The following is a 17,479-nucleotide window of genomic DNA, read 5'->3' as shown; positions in this document are numbered from 1 at the left end:
TAACCTTGAATCTTAAAATACATCACACTAAAAAGTCAGACAGCTAACATAATTTATTCTCCAACATACAAAATATTTTTGAGCCTCAACGAATTTGTGAAAAGAGATCTGAGGCCTTCACCGTTTGGAATAGTGTTAAAATACACTCATGACAATTGCAGTGGAGGAACATACATTTTGTATTAAATCCAACTTTCAGCTTCCTGTTTTAGATGCATAAACTCTATCATTTATATGACCTACATCTACATGGATTTGGCTTACATGCAGGAAAATTTTTTTCATTTTTAGGACATGTTAGCCTTGCAGCCTTCAGCAGCCATTGACTGCTCCAAATTGAATGTTCACATGAACCAAATACAACTGGAGTACACAATCTTCTTCCATTTAGCATTTTTAAACAAACCTTTTGAAATCAGCAACAAATAATCTTCAGTGATAGCAGTTAAATTTGTAAAGGACTTTTCTTTAAATATTAATATTGTCCCCAGGTTTAACCCCTAAAAGCTAAGCTTATCTGAAGATTTGTTAAACACATTTGAGGGGTGAACAGAAGACAGAAACATTTGCACAGCATAGCGATCGAATGATCAAATCACGCCGATCCCAGCAACACCTGGTGGTGAGAGCACTAGCTACATAGATAGAGATAACAGAATTCAAACAATGGTAGCAATTGCTTAGAAGCAAGTAACAGATGCTCTTCATACCTCATTTCAAAAAACTGTAGGTATGTTATATTGTCGGACATTTTTTTCAGACTAAAGTATGCTGTGAAAATGCTGCATGAACCAAACAATACCCCCATGCCCAACTTTTCTATTTGATACTTTGGGAGAAGAGTATATAAGCTGGTAGTGCCCCGTTGTAGAATAGGAGAGAGCATAATACTTGGACACATTTTAACCTCAAGAAGGCTTCTGCAGAACTTTAGAACAACGATTATTATGCTTACACACACCTAGGTTGCAGTTCAGCTTTTATCTATCCAGTATTCTTTTTTAGGAAGCAATAAAGCCACCCTTTTGACAAGACCTCAACTTTTTTTCTAATTCAGTACTTAATCCCTGCACCAAAAAATTCCTTCATAGACACTTAATAATGACAAGCCATGACACAAAATCATTATTCTTGATATCAAGAGTGAGTCATCTTTAGTCAGAATGCATGATGGCATGCCTGACATTTCAGAAAGCTTCCTTCATTTTCTAAATGTTTGCTCGCTGCAGTAGTTTCAAGGTTAAATTATTTGTAAACTGTCCAAAAATAATTGAGCTCAACATCGTAACAGTTCAGTATAACAGGTAAAGGTGGTAAGCTGGAGGCAGACAAAATAGGTTTATCTGACTGTGATCTAATTTGCCACTGAATACAATTGCCAAAACATCAAGTAAAATATCACATCTAATAAAACAATCTCAACTCCAGAAAATATATATTGGTGCATTAGGGCTCTTTTTAGGAGACAGCAGCACTGAAAAAACACTTAATTTTGATCCAAAGTTATACAGTATTCAAGTAAGATACACAGAATTACTCATGTAACACTTAAATAATTATAATCCATGGCAAATTAAACAAAAAAAGCAAAAATGAAGAATTTAACATTTTCAGTAAATATCAAAAATTTGTGCGATCAATATGACTAAATCAAACTGAAGAGGAACAGCGATATGTCACATAAACATTAAATATCTGCCTCTGGGAAGTGGGTTAGCACAATGCAAAATTCAGCCCAGACTGATAGACGACCTCTGTAAATTGAGTTTGGTCATTCTCAACCTAGTTTCTACTGGACACTATCCCAAAGCATACAGCTTGCTGCAAACTGAAAAATTATACTGGTGCAATTGGCAATGGTCTTCTGTGCCTGGGTTAAAGTACATTGGTGAGGCAGAATGGAGTGTTTTGTTTTTAAAACAACTGCTCACAGACTCGGAATATTTGCAAGGAACAGAAGAAACTGAATACCTATAATAAATATATACTTTTAAATAATACAATTAGTAATATCAGTCTAAATAAAATCTGAAACTTGTTGCAGTACAATCCATAATATTTTTCACTATTAACTTAAAGACTTCAATGAATCTTAATGTGACTCTATAGCTCTCTAAACTTACAATCCTGAGAGCAGGCTCATGACAAATTCTTTCCAATTGGAGCACTTATAATGGCAGAACTTAAGTTATGTGACTATTTACAAAGCTAATACTCAAACTTAATGCCTGTAGATTTTACAGCAACAGCTTAAAAAAAGGCTAGTTATGACATGTTTGGAAATAACTGGTCTCAAGATTTAATGGTAGGTACAAGCTATTACCTCAGCATGAATATTGGGTACAGAACCGGTTGTTCCGTTCTCTGCAGGAATATTGTTTGAACTGTTCGGAGAGCTAGGGCCAGACCCAGGAGCACTGTTACAGACTGAGGAAACTGAAATAATCAAAACAAAGAAACTAGCATCAAGGAAATAGCAGCTTCATCATACTCTAGCTAAAAGCACAAGACCAAAAAGCACAGATTAATCACCCACTACCAAAACAAGCAATACTTAGTCATTAATTCAAGGGAGAGTTTGCCATTTTTCAATTTAAGGAGGTGCGATACCTTGACTGATTCATTGGCCAGGTTTTTCCACTTCTGCATTTGCCATCTAGCAATTTTCCAACCATTTATATTAATGGGTGTAAAAATCACTGGCTGGCAAGCAGAGGCAGAAAACCCCATATACAATGTGATGACTTCTTTTTTACAACCATTACAGATGCCATAACTATTTTTAAAATCTAAAATAAGAATTACAATAAAAAGTGGAACTGCAACAGATATAGCTTCTTTCACAAGGTGAATTTTCCTGGACAGTCAACAATTTAAAGCAGCAGAATTTTCAGGGCAGGCTATTCCAAACCAAGAACCTGGCTGAAAACCCCTTATGGATGAAACAACATTCTGGTGGGGAAGCTCAACTTACATGTCATTTTTATAGGAAAAGAACAGTTTTAAAGGATTTTTTTCTGGAGCCATTTAAAACATATGAATTTTATTGCCACTACAATAGTCTTTGAGTAGGAATTTCCTCATTCTGAGGCTACTCTGTTCACACTGATTATGGGAAGCATCTCTGAATCCTGAATGGCTCCAATACAACTTGGCTGGTGAAGTTTCAAATTATTTTGATTACTACTCCAAAGCTGCCCAAGCTGGGGAACCATATTACAGGCTGAACATGCAGATTTCCCATTTATAGCATAGTTTCTTAAGGTCAGGCAGCTTGGCAGCGACTGTCTGTTTAGTTTGAAGTTGCACCTGCAATGCTTGCAATTGCACTGCTCCAGAAACAACAGGGATGCTTCTCATGATTGACATTACTCGAGCAGCCTAGTGAGGAGTGAGCCTTGCTCAAGGATCCCCATGTCACCACTAAAATTCATGTTTTAAAAATAAAAGTCAAAGACCTTTGGCTATTGCTGGTATTTTCTTCTGCAAAGAGGGTAAGCACTTGGACCTTCCCCCTATATGATGTCAAAGCCCTTCAACTAAAGTTTGCTTTTAGTTAACAATGTAGACTATTGCTACTTAGCATATAATATTCTAAACAAGGGCTGATCATAGTATTAGCTTTACCTCAGAAACACATGCTGATGGGGCACAATGGATCGTAAAATTGGACAAAGATTAGTCTCTATGAATCTGATCATTTTACGTGCTGCTCAAGTTTCCAATGGGTTTTGGGCTGGGTGATGGCAGCTTCATAATATTTAAATGATGTGGAAGTAATGTCACATTGCCTCCCGAATTTTCCATCCTGACACCAGTACAGATCTGATTATAACAACATCCCTTTATAATGGGCATCCATAGTTGCTAGGCACTGAGCTGCACGTAGAAAAAAGAAAAGATCTGTATTTATAGAGCGCTTTTCATGACCACTGGACATCTTAAAGCACTTCACAGCCAATGAAGTACTTTTGAAGTGTAGTCACTGTTGCGATGTAGGAAACGTGGCAGCTAATTTGCCCACAGCAAACTCCCACAAACAGCAAGGCAATAATGACCAGATAATCTGTTTTTGTGGTGTTGCTTGAGGGATAAATATTGGTCCGGACACTAGGGATAACTCCCCTGTTCTTCTTCAAAATAGCGCCACCGGATCTTTTACATCCAGCCAAGTAGGCAGATGGGGCCTTGGTTTAACGCCCATCCAAAAGATGGCACCTCCAATAGTGCAGCACTCTCTCAGTACGGATTTGAACCCAGAACCTTGTGACTCAGAGGCGAGTGTGCTACCAACTGAACCACGGCTGACACTTAAAACTTAATTCAAATTTAAAAACCCCAAGATGATTTAAAATTTAATTCAAATTTAAAACCTCCAAGAAGATTGACTCAGCAAAGTTACAGCTATTTCTGCACTGATTTACTCAGCTTTTTAAAAAACTTTGTCCTGCCTCCGTAGACTATAGTGAGCTTTTGTGGTAATTACTCTCCTGCTCTTTTTGTTTTTGTAGCTCTATTAAGTTATATCTATGGGTCACCCTTTGCGAAATCCCGACCACAGATTTTTGAAGGAACAGGAGGAAGGCCAATGGATGGACATGAGTCAGGCCATGCTGCCTGGACATGCTCTGTGCCCATCTGCTGGTACCTGCATCTGCAGGCAAAGGTGCATGCATACCATGCTGGCAGACGATCAGTGCCCTGGAGGCTCTGTTCCTATTGGAGGCTGTGATAGCAGCCCTGATGGCACAGGTTTGAAATGTAAATGCCTGACTAACCTTCAATCCATTGATGAAACATCTCAACCATGGTATGTCGTGTTTCCAGTGATCCAGGATGAAAAGGGGTGCCATCTGCCAGCAAAAACTCAATAGCTTCAGCCAGAACGATGCCAACAACATCTGCAAACATTGCCATATCTACCTGGTAATGACCATGGGGAAATGTCTTTACTGAATCTGGGTCAGCAGAGGAGTGACATCTGCTGCAAGTACTCCTAACATACATTATAAGACTGGCGCAGCCAACAACAAGCCACCTATGGTTTTAGTCCTGCATCACCTCCTTGAAGGGATGTTGCAATGCTGACCTAAGGGGACAGTGTGATGGAGTGACAAAGAGGGCAACCCTCCTCAAAATCAACTCACACAACACTACTTCCATTCAGTGACCAAACATGGGTTCGAGTGCTGGACTGCTCCATCAAGGAACCTGGAGACTCATGCTTATGCATTGGGTTTCCTTCTTCTGCATTGTTCCCCATCATTCTTTTGCATTCTCTGCCTCCAGCTTGGCAAAGATTGCCAATGGGTTTTGATACCTTCTTAGTTTTCCCAAAGGCTGCAAAAAAACTATATCCGACTTTGCCACTTTTCTTTAACTGTATGCATCCCTTTAAATTTCACCAGCTTGCAAGTTACGTTTCCACCATTTGTGTGGTTCCTGTACCCTTATGAATCTGCACCTATAGATGTGAGTAATTCTGCAACAGAGTGACACTGAAGAATTTAGTATTAGCAAACTACCATTCTGAAACTTGCACTCGTTAACTAGTTAGAACTGGCTTACACGGCCCAATTGTATTCAGGTGGTGTTATATAACTACATCAAAAATGGAATGAAATCTAAAAATAAGATTAAAATCTGAGCTTTATTTATGTATAGGTACAGCACAATACACCAATGAAAGCACTGAGCAGCATTTTAAAGTACTAAATATCAGATTATACACCCCATAACATAGGCTTATCCAGATTTCAATTTATTACTTTATTTATTTGTTCCAATAAAATGGATGCATGTAATAGTTTTTGGAGCTTCACAAAGCACGTGTACCTTCCACAGTATTAAAACATTTGTTGTTCAATACTATTTAAAGAATTGACTCTCCATAGTTTGTATGGAACTGCAGGAAATAGTTATGTGATGCTGCCTTAAGCCTCAGCAAGCTTATCCAGTAAGTAGCTGAGCCATATAGACAAGAAATATCTCAGATTTGGTCTTGCTATCCTTGGATGAGGGTGGGATAAGACTCCCGATTGCTATCCAGTGACTTCTAGAAATATGCTTCTATAGACATCAAATAAGGACAGAATTGGTTTTATCTTTGATTCCTCGGCAGTAAACTAGCCCGACGGCATTCACTTGCAGGACCCATATGTGAATTGTGCCTTCTCGGGTGAGGCACTGAAGAGCAATTTGCACCTGTGGAACTATGCCCCAGGAGGCAGTTAATATTTTAAGATGGAAGGGAAAAATTGGTCAAGTTTAAAAAACAGTAATGTGAGCAGCAAATTGAATACACAGAAGCCAAAAATCACTACTAGTTCATGTTTATTTTAGTTTCAGATTATAAATGATGCACAGCACAGTGTTCGATTCTGCAAACTTACCTGTGATTTCTATAGCTCTCTTCTTGAATGTGCTAATTATTGTGCCATCTTTCCTCCTCAATAATGGGCTGCTTCTCCTCTCGGCCACTTTCTGTTTTAATCTGGAACGTACCTTCAAATTAGGTTCGGAAGCTGTGTATATTATTTGAAGAAAAAGATTAAAACTTAGATTTGGTAAAATTATTTTGTTTGCCTTGAAAAGTAAGCACTAAGAACGTAACATTCATTAGGATAACAAAAGGATGAAGGATGCTGAATTATCTTTAATGGAATGACACCAGATTACAGTCCCAAAAACATGCTTTTGTCATGAGTTATAAGCTCTTGCTGGCACTTTTAGTTGCTGGTCAATACAAATTTATACAAATATAGTTAACGACTAATTGATTACTTCTAGAGTATGGCCAAACCTGCTGCATAGTCCCATAAAAAGCTAAGCCTGTGAATCAACCAATATTCATTCACTGACATTAATTGCAAAACTGTAACAAACCTAAAATTAATTTTACCCACTATCAGATTTGATCCAATATTCAAAAACACAAATTTGGGAGTAATGACGTGTCATTTTCACGAATACCATGTTATTCACACTGATGCAATACTGAAAACAAACACAAAACCTCACACAAAACAACAGTGCACATGGGAAAAATCTATTCTCCAGTGTCAGTGTCATGGGTTTCTCAGCAGTAAATTAACGAAGTTGTGAAATTTAGAACTGCACCCTTGTTTACATCAAGAAGCCTTTCCGCTCCTTTTAATTATAAAGCATCGCCACAAATATATAAAAAGCAATTTAAATACTTGAAGGATTTTACATAGTGCAGTCAAAATAATATTCTCAAAGCATTATTCATTTATGAGCTTGATTAAATAAGAAATATACATTTTACAGCTCTAAGCACATATGGATTGGGACATTTAGCAACAGATAATAAATTTTATGTTTTATGAAACACAAAATTATGAATTGCACTGAGTAAATAATTGTACCACTTTTATTACTGCACATGTTCACAAATTATGACTTCCACCTGACTGAGAAAATAAATGCTCAACTCATTGCATTTAAAAACCACATCGATATGCACTTGAAGTGCCTTAACCTACAAGGCTATGGACCAAGAGCTGGAAAGTGGGAATATGCTGGATAGCTCTATTCCAGCTCACAAGGGCATGATGGGCTGAATGACCTCTTACTGTGCCATCAATTTCTATGATTCTAACTCATTTACTTTAATTCATCCTTTGTCTAAACAAATGTATTAGATTCAACTCTCTTACTACTTTCCATTCCCTTTTTCAATCATCTTTTCCAGCTCTCCGCATGCCATGCATCATTCCTCAATTCAACTCCTAAACTTTGTGAATATTGCTCTGAAGAAGACTGTTAAGGTATGCAAAAGCAGTTTTGGTTAACATGTTCTCTCCAGCTTAAGTGATTATTTTTCTCATCTTCCTTATTTTCATTTCCCCACTGCTCCTGAATGGCGAGTTCAGAATAACAAACTCACCACATGGTAACAGCAAGTACAAATGGCTAGAAGTGCCAAGTGGATGATCACCTCAGCCTTAGCCTGAGGTTGCCCCGATCACAGAATATCAGTGTTCAGCCAATTTGATTCCACTTCACGTGATATCAAGAAGCGACTGCACTGGGTACAGCAAAGGCTATGGACCGAAACAACATCCCAGTTGTGGTGCAGAAGTCTTGTGCTCCAGAACTAGTTGCACCTCTATCCAACCTGTTACAGTACAGCTACAACACTGACATCTACCCAACTGTCCACAAAAGGCAGGACAAATCCTATCAAGCCAACTACTGCCCCAGTAGTCTACTCTCAATGGTCAGCAAAGTGATGGAAGGGGTCGTTGACAGTGCTATCAAGCGGCACTTACTGATCGCTGATGCTTAGTTTGAGTTCTGCCAAGACCACGGTTCCAGATCTCCTTATGGCGAAAATGGACAAAAGAACTGAATTCCAGTGGGAAGATGAGGGTGACTGCCCTTGACATCAAGGCAGCATTTGACCAAATGAGGCACCAAGGGGCAACAAAAAGATTAAAGTCAATGGGAATCAGGGGGACAACTCTCTACTGGCTAGAGTCATACCTAGCACCAAAGGAGACAGTTGTGGTTGTTCAAGGCCCATCAACTTAGCCCCAGGACATTGCTGCAGGAGCTCCTCAAGGCAACCATCTTTGGCAGCTTCATCAATGACCTTCCCTCCATCATAAAGCTCAGAAGTGGGGATATTCGCTGATTATTGCACCGTGTTCACTTTCACTGACAAGTCCTCAGACACTGAAGCAGTCTGTACCGCATACAAGAAGACCTGGACAACATTCAGGCTTGGGCTGATAAGTGGCAAGTAACATTTACAATGCACAATGTCAGGCAATGACCATCTCCAACAATGGAGTCTAACCATCTCTCATCACTTAAAAGAAACTTAACTGGACCCGATCTTCCCTGGCGCCGGATAGGGCGACATTGGCCTTCTTGCCCAGAGGTCAATTGAGGCCCTTAATTGGTTGATTGATGGCCAATTAAGGGCCTCTTCCTGTTGCCAATAGGATCTTATCAGTGGTGAGGGGGGCCTCTGCTGCGTGGGGAGGATGCCTTGGAAAATTAGGCGCTCTCCCTGTGGGCTTGGGGGGAGGATCCCTCCTTTGTGGGCAATTAGTGGCCCAAGGAGTACCCCAACCCGCACCGCCACCACCCCGACCCCCCACCCAGACCGAACGCCCGACCCCCAACCTCCCCTTGCTGGGGCCTTCCAGACCGGCCCCGGTGACCTCGCCTCACCTTTCTCGGGTCCAAGGTTCCGATGCTGGGCCAGGATCCGAGGCCTCTGCAGTACCGGCAGTGGCCACCGCCCTGTGATTAGCTGCCACCTCTTCGGGGCAGGATCCCCATCCTATTAAGTGTTCAAAGGGATGGGGATCCTGCCTCCTTTAACTTTGACGGCCAAAGACAGCAGGATCGCTCCGGAGGCCTCAACAAGTACAGGGGCTGGGTTCCCCAAGACTTTTTTGCTGGCTGCTGGGACCCCCGCCTCCTGCACAAAATCCAGCCTGGGTGTTTGAGTATTCAGTAGGACCGGGAGAAAGCAAGTTCAACTCCATCCCCGCCTCCATCTGCTCAATTTTTGATAACCACACAAAAACGTTAGTCGGCCTGTCATACTTCATAAGGATCCTGGTTTAAACCAAACTGGCAAACACATATAGACCAAATTGAACGAGCATTTTAAGAACCACTATGGTTCTACAGTCAATTTGGGGTCCGTGGAGGGAGTGGGGGAGATAATGGGGCTGTTGTCTGTGAAGGGAAGTAGGCTGGAGTTACATCATAGAGATGTGGTGAGGCACAAGTATTATGGAGTTTTCCTTGACCCCCCTACCAGGGCAAGCGTGAAATTAAATCCAAATAAATCTGGCAATTTATGAACCAGCATCAGAAAAAATACCATGAAAACCCAACTGCTGTACTAATGTACATCAGGGAAGGGTCCAAAACCCTTACCTCATCTGATTTACATGCGACTCCAGTCCCACACTAAGGAGCTGACTCTCAATGCTGTCGGTCTAACCAGGATTGGGCAACACAACACTTGTCAGTATTCCCCATATTCTTAGAACAAGCAATAAAAAAGTCAGCATTGAAGAAGTTTATATTTAAAAAATGTTGTCTGACTTTGCTGACCTCCCCAGTAGTGTCTGACATGCTCTCTCAATCATGCCAGTTTCCTGTTGCTGCTGCTTAAACAAAAATAAATAATTCCCCATCCACCTCACATATCAATATTTGGCACAAATTACACTGCATACCAGTATAAACAGCAGTAGGATAAGTAGAATAAACCTGGGCCCAATGTTCCTTCTGTTAACTGTTACCGCTTAATCAGTAAATTGTCAGGACCAGTAACAGTGATTAGGCTCTCAGAAAATTGTCTTTCATCTGATTGGTCCTGACATAAGATCAATCCAAGATAGTAGGACTGTTAATATTCTGATTACATGCTGTGTGTGGAAAGTCAGTAATTTTTGCCCTTATTTACATGTTATCTGAAGTTTCAGCAAATATATCTTCAGATGGCAGCTGGAATACCCAATGAATCAATGTGAATAGAATGGTTGGCTACCTTGTCTCGGCCAAGGAGATATTGTCAGTTGAATCCAACCCATTTGAAAGGATTGACTACATATATGGAAGCAACTCTGCTTTTGTTGATTTATGTGGTTAACTATTAAAATATCAACATTTCTGATGCTTTAAAGGAGACAGTGTTTTTCTCTCCCTTACCAAGAATAAACTAAGTGAAATAATAACACATCACCTTCCAATCTATATAATGTAACCACTAAAATATCCCTTTTGCCTGCAACCTTTATTACCAATGAATTTTAACCGAGGAACAGTATTTGGTTATTATACACAAGGATTAAATTGAGATGGAATTGATTACATTTTCCAGAGTGAAAATGATCAGACTACCAGTTTAATATTGTCACAGAATGCAAGATATTGAGATACAAGTTACATGACAAGACACAACAATCCTCCTGGAACAGTCACAGAAGTGACTGTTGTAGTGTTGATTAAAAAAAAAATCCTCAGTTATCAGTAAAAAATAGGGAAATAACATTTCAGTAATTTCACTTGACAATGGTGGCAATATGCAAGTTCAAACACGAGTCCTTCGTGTGGGTATCTATGTATTCAACATGTGACCTCTGTTGTATATCGCCGCTAATTATAAATTATATCTTCCCCAACTATTTGGCATTGTTTAATACCTGCATATACAGGAGAAAAATCATTAAACTAATCTATAAAACCAAATAATTTATTTACTTGTATCTAGGTATAGGTATTAAATAATTGAATCCCAAAATGGACTGAAAAAATGTTTATAGTTTGTAACTGGCTCAGACTTGACATGAGTTTCAACATCATACCCCATGGCTCTATTAAGCTGGGCATTTACTTTTCAGCTGTTACAAGTGGTTTAAAAATAAATATCATGATATGCTGACTACTCACCAGTTTTTCGGAGAGGAAAATCATCTTTTCCATCATATGATCCCAGCTGTGGGACTTTGTAGGTGGGAGGAGTTGTACTCTGGGGTGGGGAGCTCTGGTCCAGTGATGCATGGTGGGCTCCCCTGGTAGAATCAAGAGAAAAGCACGTTAATACAGCTGTACTTAGAACAGTGCATTCACTGCATATATAGAAATAGATAGAGGCTAATGTACTTAAGAGCAATCCTGATATGAGCACATTCCATTTAAAAGCAAATTTAATCCATGAATGAATTTCACCAATTTATTACAATAGATCTAAACTCAAAAGATGATTACAGATGGGTAAGTCATTTAGTCCATTTTAGTTTATCCATCCAGAATTACTCTAAATTCTCTCATTGGAGCATCTAATTAGTTCCTAAAAGATTCCAGGGTTTTTGCCTCCACTACTCTGTATCCAGAATTTCATTCAATGTGTTGATTACTCACTCACTGCATGAAGAACTTCTCAATATTAGTCTGAGCCTATGGCCCCTTAACTTAATCTCGCAATTTAATTTGAAGTAATTTTTCAGATACATCTTTTCTACGCTGTTTACTATCTGATATACTGCTTAATAAGATCACCTCTTAGAAATCTCCTCTCATGGATGAAAAGCCCAAGTTTCTCCATATATTCCTCATGATGAAAAGAAAAACAACCTATATTTATATAGCACCTTTAAAGTAATAAAACATTCCAAGCCACTTCACAGGAGCATTATAAAGCAAAATTTGACTGAGCCATGTAAGGGCAGATGGATAAATGTTTGGTCAAAGTTTTTAAGGAGCACTTTAAAGGAGGAAAGTAAGGTAGAGAGGTGGAGAGTTTAGGGAGGGAATTCTGGAGCTTAGCGCCTAGGCAGCTGAAGGCAGGGCCACTAATAGTGGAGCAATTAAATTCGGTAATGCTCAAGAGGCCAAAATTAATTGAAGACTGTATCTCAGAGGGTTGAGCAGGAGATTATTGAGATAGGGAGGGGTAAGGCTACGGAAGGATTTGAAAACGGATGAGAATTTTAAAAACGAGACACTGCTTAACCAGGAGGTCAGCGAGCACAGGCGTAATGGGTGAACAGGACTGAGTGCGAGTAGGCAGCAGAGTTTTGGATGACAAGTTTACTGAGAGTAGAATGCGGGAGGGAGGTCATGAGTTTGCTGGAATAGTCAAGTCCAGAGGTAAGAAATGCATGGATGAGGGTTTCAGCAGCAGATGAAATGAGGCAGGAGCAGAGTTGGGCAATGTTATGGAGGTGGAAATTGGTGGTCTTAGCATTGGCATGGAAGTGTGGTCGGAAACTCTTCTCAGCCTCAGATCTCTTAAGACGAGGCATCAGCCTTGTGGCTCTTCCCTGCACTGCCTAAAACACTTGAACATCTTCCCTTGTGTCTCAGTGATTAAATTGGACACACGACTAAAGGTGTGGTCTGATCAGAGCATGACACAGTTGAATTGCAACTTCAACTGACATGTATTCTACTAAAATAAAAGCAAAATACTGCAGATGCTGGAAATCTGAAATAAAAACAAGCAATGCTACAAATACTCAGCGGATCTGGCAGCATCTGTGGAGAGAGAAGCAGAGTTAACGTTTCAGGTCAGTGACCCTTCTTCAGAGTTTCGGTTCAAGCTTCCGGTTGCTTGCCATTTCAACACCCCCCCCTGCTCTCATGCCCACATATCTGTCCTGGGCTTGCTGCAAGTGTTCCAGTGAACATCAACGCAAGCTCGAGGAACAGCATCTCATTTACTGAGCAGGCATGCTACAGCCTGCCGGTCTGAACATTAAGTGGGGATGGAGGTGGGAGGGCCCCGGAAATATTGGCGCCAGCCTGTGTGTCCGTTGCAGGGCGCCATTCCTGGTGCTGGCCATTTTGGGGGAGACGTGTTCGGGACCTGGGCAGGCCACCCACCCCCACAAGGCGGGCAGGCAATTAGGCTCATTAAGAGCCTTGTTTATGCTAAGTTTAAAAGGTCCATCGGGATTTTCCAGTCGGCCTCCAGTTTTCTGATGTGTTCGGTTCAGAACAACTACCTGGAGGCAGGCACCCAGTGGCAGGCTGGAATGCCAGCACTCCTGGTAGGCCTACAGGCCCTCCCTACCAGCCTGAAGGGGGATACCGCCAAAGGCCGCCCTGGAAAGGGATGCCCCTCACCTCCTCCTCACCTGTTTATTATAGTTTTTAAAAAGTACTTGAAAGGGCATCTTCTTGTTGAGGCGCCCTGCCAGTTACTTACCTTGTACTGCAGACAGGTGCTTCTCTGAAGCTGGAAGGCCTCTGATTGCGCGCGTGCCACCCACCACCCCCCACTTAGAAAGACCACCCGCCACCCTTAGTTGGAGAGGAAACTCATCTCCAAGCCAATTAAGGGCTCACCCATGTGAAAATCTTAGCTTTAATCAGTTTCGCCCCGGAGGCGGGTTTCTGACCCAAAGGCAAACCTGGCTCCTGTTTCCTGCCTCCATGGTGAAAATTCAGCCCAGGGACTTTTTTTTGGCAAGCAGATCTATCGTAACAAAAGTTAAACAAAGATAGCATTGAAGGAGAAAGATGTTAATGTAGATCAGATCAATGTATTTTGTGATGTGTTCCATATTACGACAAATTGACTGCTAAGCATATTTCAGATTTTTTAAGTTTTCCTGAAATCATTACAGCTGAGCACCTTGTCTTTTCATTCAGCCTGTGATTCATTACCTGAACAAGCTGCAAAGTCATAGATAGATACAAAAAGTTTTAAACTTATATCCCAATCTACTCTAATTTGAATTCGAAAGAGGGAGAGGGGGGTGGAAAGAGAGGGAGAGGGGGGTGGAAAGAGAGGGAGAGGGGGGTGGAAAGAGAGGGAGAGGGGGGTGGAAAGAGAGGGAGAGGGGGGTGGAAAGAGAGGGAGAGGGGGGTGGAAAGAGAGGGAGAGGGGGGTGGAAAGAGAGGGAGAGGGGGGTGGAAAGAGAGGGAGAGGGGGGTGGAAAGAGAGGGAGAGGGGGGTGGAAAGAGAGGGAGAGGGGGGTGGAAAGAGAGGGAGAGGGGGGTGGAAAGAGAGGGAGAGGGGGGTGGAAAGAGAGGGAGAGGGGGGTGGAAAGAGAGGGAGAGGGGGGGTGGAAAGAGAGGGAGAGGGGGGTGGAAAGAGAGGGAGAGGGGGGTGGAAAGAGAGGGAGAGGGGGGTGGAAAGAGAGGGAGAGGGGGGTGGAAAGAGAGGGAGAGGGGGGTGGAAAGAGAGGGAGAGGGGGGTGGAAAGAGAGGGAGAGGGGGGTGGAAAGAGAGGGAGAGGGGGGTGGAAAGAGAGGGAGAGGGGGGTGGAAAGAGAGGGAGAGGGGGGTGGAAAGAGAGGGAGAGGGGGGTGGAAAGAGAGGGAGAGGGGGGTGGAAAGAGAGGGAGAGGGGGGTGGAAAGAGAGGGAGAGGGGGGTGGAAAGAGAGGGAGAGGGGGGTGGAAAGAGAGGGAGAGGGGGGTGGAAAGAGAGGGAGAGGGGGGTGGAAAGAGAGGGAGAGGGGGGTGGAAAGAGAGGGAGAGGGGGGTGGAAAGAGAGGGAGAGGGGGGTGGAAAGAGAGGGAGAGGGGGGTGGAAAGAGAGGGAGAGGGGGGTGGAAAGAGAGGGAGAGGGGGGTGGAAAGAGAGGGAGAGGGGGGTGGAAAGAGAGGGAGAGGGGGGTGGAAAGAGAGGGAGAGGGGGGTGGAAAGAGAGGGAGAGGGGGGTGGAAAGAGAGGGAGAGGGGGGTGGAAAGAGAGGGAGAGGGGGGTGGAAAGAGAGGGAGAGGGGGGTGGAAAGAGAGGGAGAGGGGGGTGGAAAGAGAGGGAGAGGGGGGTGGAAAGAGAGGGAGAGGGGGGTGGAAAGAGAGGGAGAGGGGGGTGGAAAGAGAGGGGTGGAAAGAGGGGGGTGGAAAGAGAGGGGTGGAAAGAGGGGGGTGGAAAGAGAGGGGGTGGAAAGAGGGGGGTGGAAAGAGGGGGGGTGGAAAGAGGGGGGTGGAAAGAGGGGGGGTGGAAAGAGGGGGGTGGAAAGAGGGGGGTGGAAAGAGGGGGGTGGAAAGAGGGGGGTGGAAAGAGGGGGGGTGGAAAGAGGGGGGGTGGAAAGAGGGGGGGTGGAAAGAGGGGGGGGGTGGAAAGAGGGGGGGGGGAAAGAGGGGGGGGGAAAGAGGGGGGGGGAAAGAGGGGGGGGGAAAGAGGGGGGGGGGAAAGAGGGGGGGGGAAAGAGGGGGGGGGAAAGAGGGGGGGGAAAGAGGGGGGGGGAAAGAGGGGGGGGGAAAGAGGGGGGGGGAAAGAGGGGGGGGGAAAGAGGGGGGGGGAAAGAGGGGGGGGGAAAGAGGGGGGGGAGAAAGGGGGGGGGGAAGGGGGGGGGGGAAAGGGGGGGGGAAAGGGGGGGGGGAAGGGGGGGGGGGAAGGGGGGGGGAAGGGGGGGGGGAAAGGGGGGGGGGGAAGGGGGGGGGGAAAGGGGGGGGGGAAAGGGGGGGGGGGAAAGGGGGGGGGGAAAGGGGGGGGGGAAAGGGGGGGGGGAAAGGGGGGGGGGAAAGGGAGGGGGGAAAGGGAGGGGGGAAAGGGGGGGGGAAAGGGGGGGGGGAAAGGGGGGGGGGAAAGGGGGGGGGGAAAGGGGGGGGGGAAAGGGGGGGGGGAAAGGGGGGGGGGAAAGGGGGGGGGAAAGGGGGGGGGAAAGGGGGGGGGAAAGGGGGGGGGAAAGGGGGGGGGAAAAGGGGGGGGAAAAGGGGGGGGGAAAAGGGGGGGGGAAAGGGAGGGGGGAAAAGGGGGGGGGGAAAGGGGGGGGGGGGGAAGGGGGGGGGGAAGGGGGGGGGAAAGGGGGGGGGAAAGGGGGGAAGGGGGGGGGGGAAAGGGGGGGGGGGGGAAGGGGGGGGGGAAGGGGGGGGGGAAAGGGGGGGGGGAAGGGGGGGGGGAAGGGGGGGGGGAAAAGGGGGGGGGGGAAAGGGGGGGGGGAAGGGGGGGGGAGAAAGAGGGGGGGAGGGGGGGGGAAGAGGGGGGTGAAGAGGGGGGGGGAAGAGGGAAGAGGCGGGGGGGGGAAGAGGCGGGGGGGGGAAGAGGGGGGGGGGAAGAGGCGGGGGGGGGAAGAGGGGGGGGGGGAAGAGGGGGGGGGGAAGAGGGGGGGGGAAGAGGGAGAGAGAGAGAAGGGGGAGGGAGAGAGAGAGAAGGGGGAGGGAGAGAGAGAGGAGCGGAAGGAGAAAGGGGGGAGGGAGGGAAGGGGGAGGGAGGGAGGGAGGAAGGAGGGGGGGAGAGAGAAGGGGAGGGGGGGGAGAGAGGAGGGGGGGGAGAGAGAAGGGGGAGGGAGGGAGAGAGAAGGGGGAGGGAGGGAGAGAGAAGGGAGGGGGAGGGAAAGAGGGAGGGGGGAGGGAAAGAGGGAGGGGGGAGGGAAAGAGGGAGGGGGAGGGAAAGAGGGAGGGGGGAGGGAAAGAGGGAGGGGGAGGGAAAGAGGGAGGGGGGAGGGAAAGAGGGAGGGGGGAGGGGAAAGAGGGAGGGGGGAGGGAAAGAGGGAGGGGGAGGGAAAGAGGGAGGGGGGGCAGGGAGGGAGAGAGGGGGGGCAGGGAGGGAGAGAGGGGGGGCAGGGAGGGAGAGAGGGGGGGCAGGGAGGGAGAGAGGGGGGGCAGGGAGGGAGAGAGGGGGGGCAGGGAGGGAGAGAGGGGGGGCAGGGAGGGAGAGAGGGGGGGGAGGGAGGGAGGGAGAGAGAGGGGGCAGGGAGGGAGGGAGAGAGAGGGGGGGCAGGGAGGGAGGGAGAGAGAGGGGGGGCAGGGAGGGAGGGAGAGAGAGGGGGGGCAGGGAGGGAGGGAGAGAGAGGGGGGGCAGGGAGGGAGAGAGGGGGGGGGGCAGGGAGGGAGAGAGGGGGGGGGCAGGGAGGGAGAGAGGGGGGGGCAGGGAGGGAGAGAGGGGGGGGCAGGGAGGGAGAGAGGGGGGGGCAGGGAGGGAGAGAGGGGGGGGCAGGGAGGGAGAGAGGGGGGGGGCAGGGAGAGAGAGAGAGGGGGGGGCAGGGAGGGAGAGAGAGGGGGGGCAGGGAGGGAGAGAGAGAGAGGGGGGG

General features: G+C 46.0%; 1 protein-coding gene across 12 annotated transcripts in view; it reads right to left on the bottom strand.

Moving 5' to 3' along the window:
* hdac5 (histone deacetylase 5) overlaps positions 1-17,479 on the bottom strand; it is a 384,161-nt gene that overhangs the window by 171,225 nt on the left and 195,457 nt on the right. For 10 of the 12 annotated variants that reach the window (XR_010969069.1, XR_010969070.1, XM_068013317.1 and 7 more), the window contains 4 exons: positions 11,446-11,567; positions 6,393-6,524; positions 4,779-4,853; positions 2,324-2,436 (listed from right to left, as the gene is read on the bottom strand). Coding sequence is in view for 10 of the 12 variants with exons in the window: in XM_068013317.1 (XP_067869418.1) it covers positions 2,324-2,436; positions 4,779-4,853; positions 6,393-6,524; positions 11,446-11,567 (442 nt within the window). In the remaining 2 variants the exon portion in view is untranslated. The remainder of the gene's footprint in view (positions 1-2,323; positions 2,437-4,778; positions 4,854-6,392; positions 6,525-11,445; positions 11,568-17,479) is intronic. The other 2 variants (XM_068013321.1, XM_068013318.1) reach the window with 1 other exon arrangement.

The sequence above is a fragment of the Heterodontus francisci genome, chromosome 33 (genome assembly GCF_036365525.1).
Source record: "Heterodontus francisci isolate sHetFra1 chromosome 33, sHetFra1.hap1, whole genome shotgun sequence".
NCBI lineage: Eukaryota > Metazoa > Chordata > Chondrichthyes > Heterodontiformes > Heterodontidae > Heterodontus > Heterodontus francisci.
Note: the sequence above shows the minus strand (reverse complement) of the source record. Positions and strands in the feature narration are given on the sequence as shown.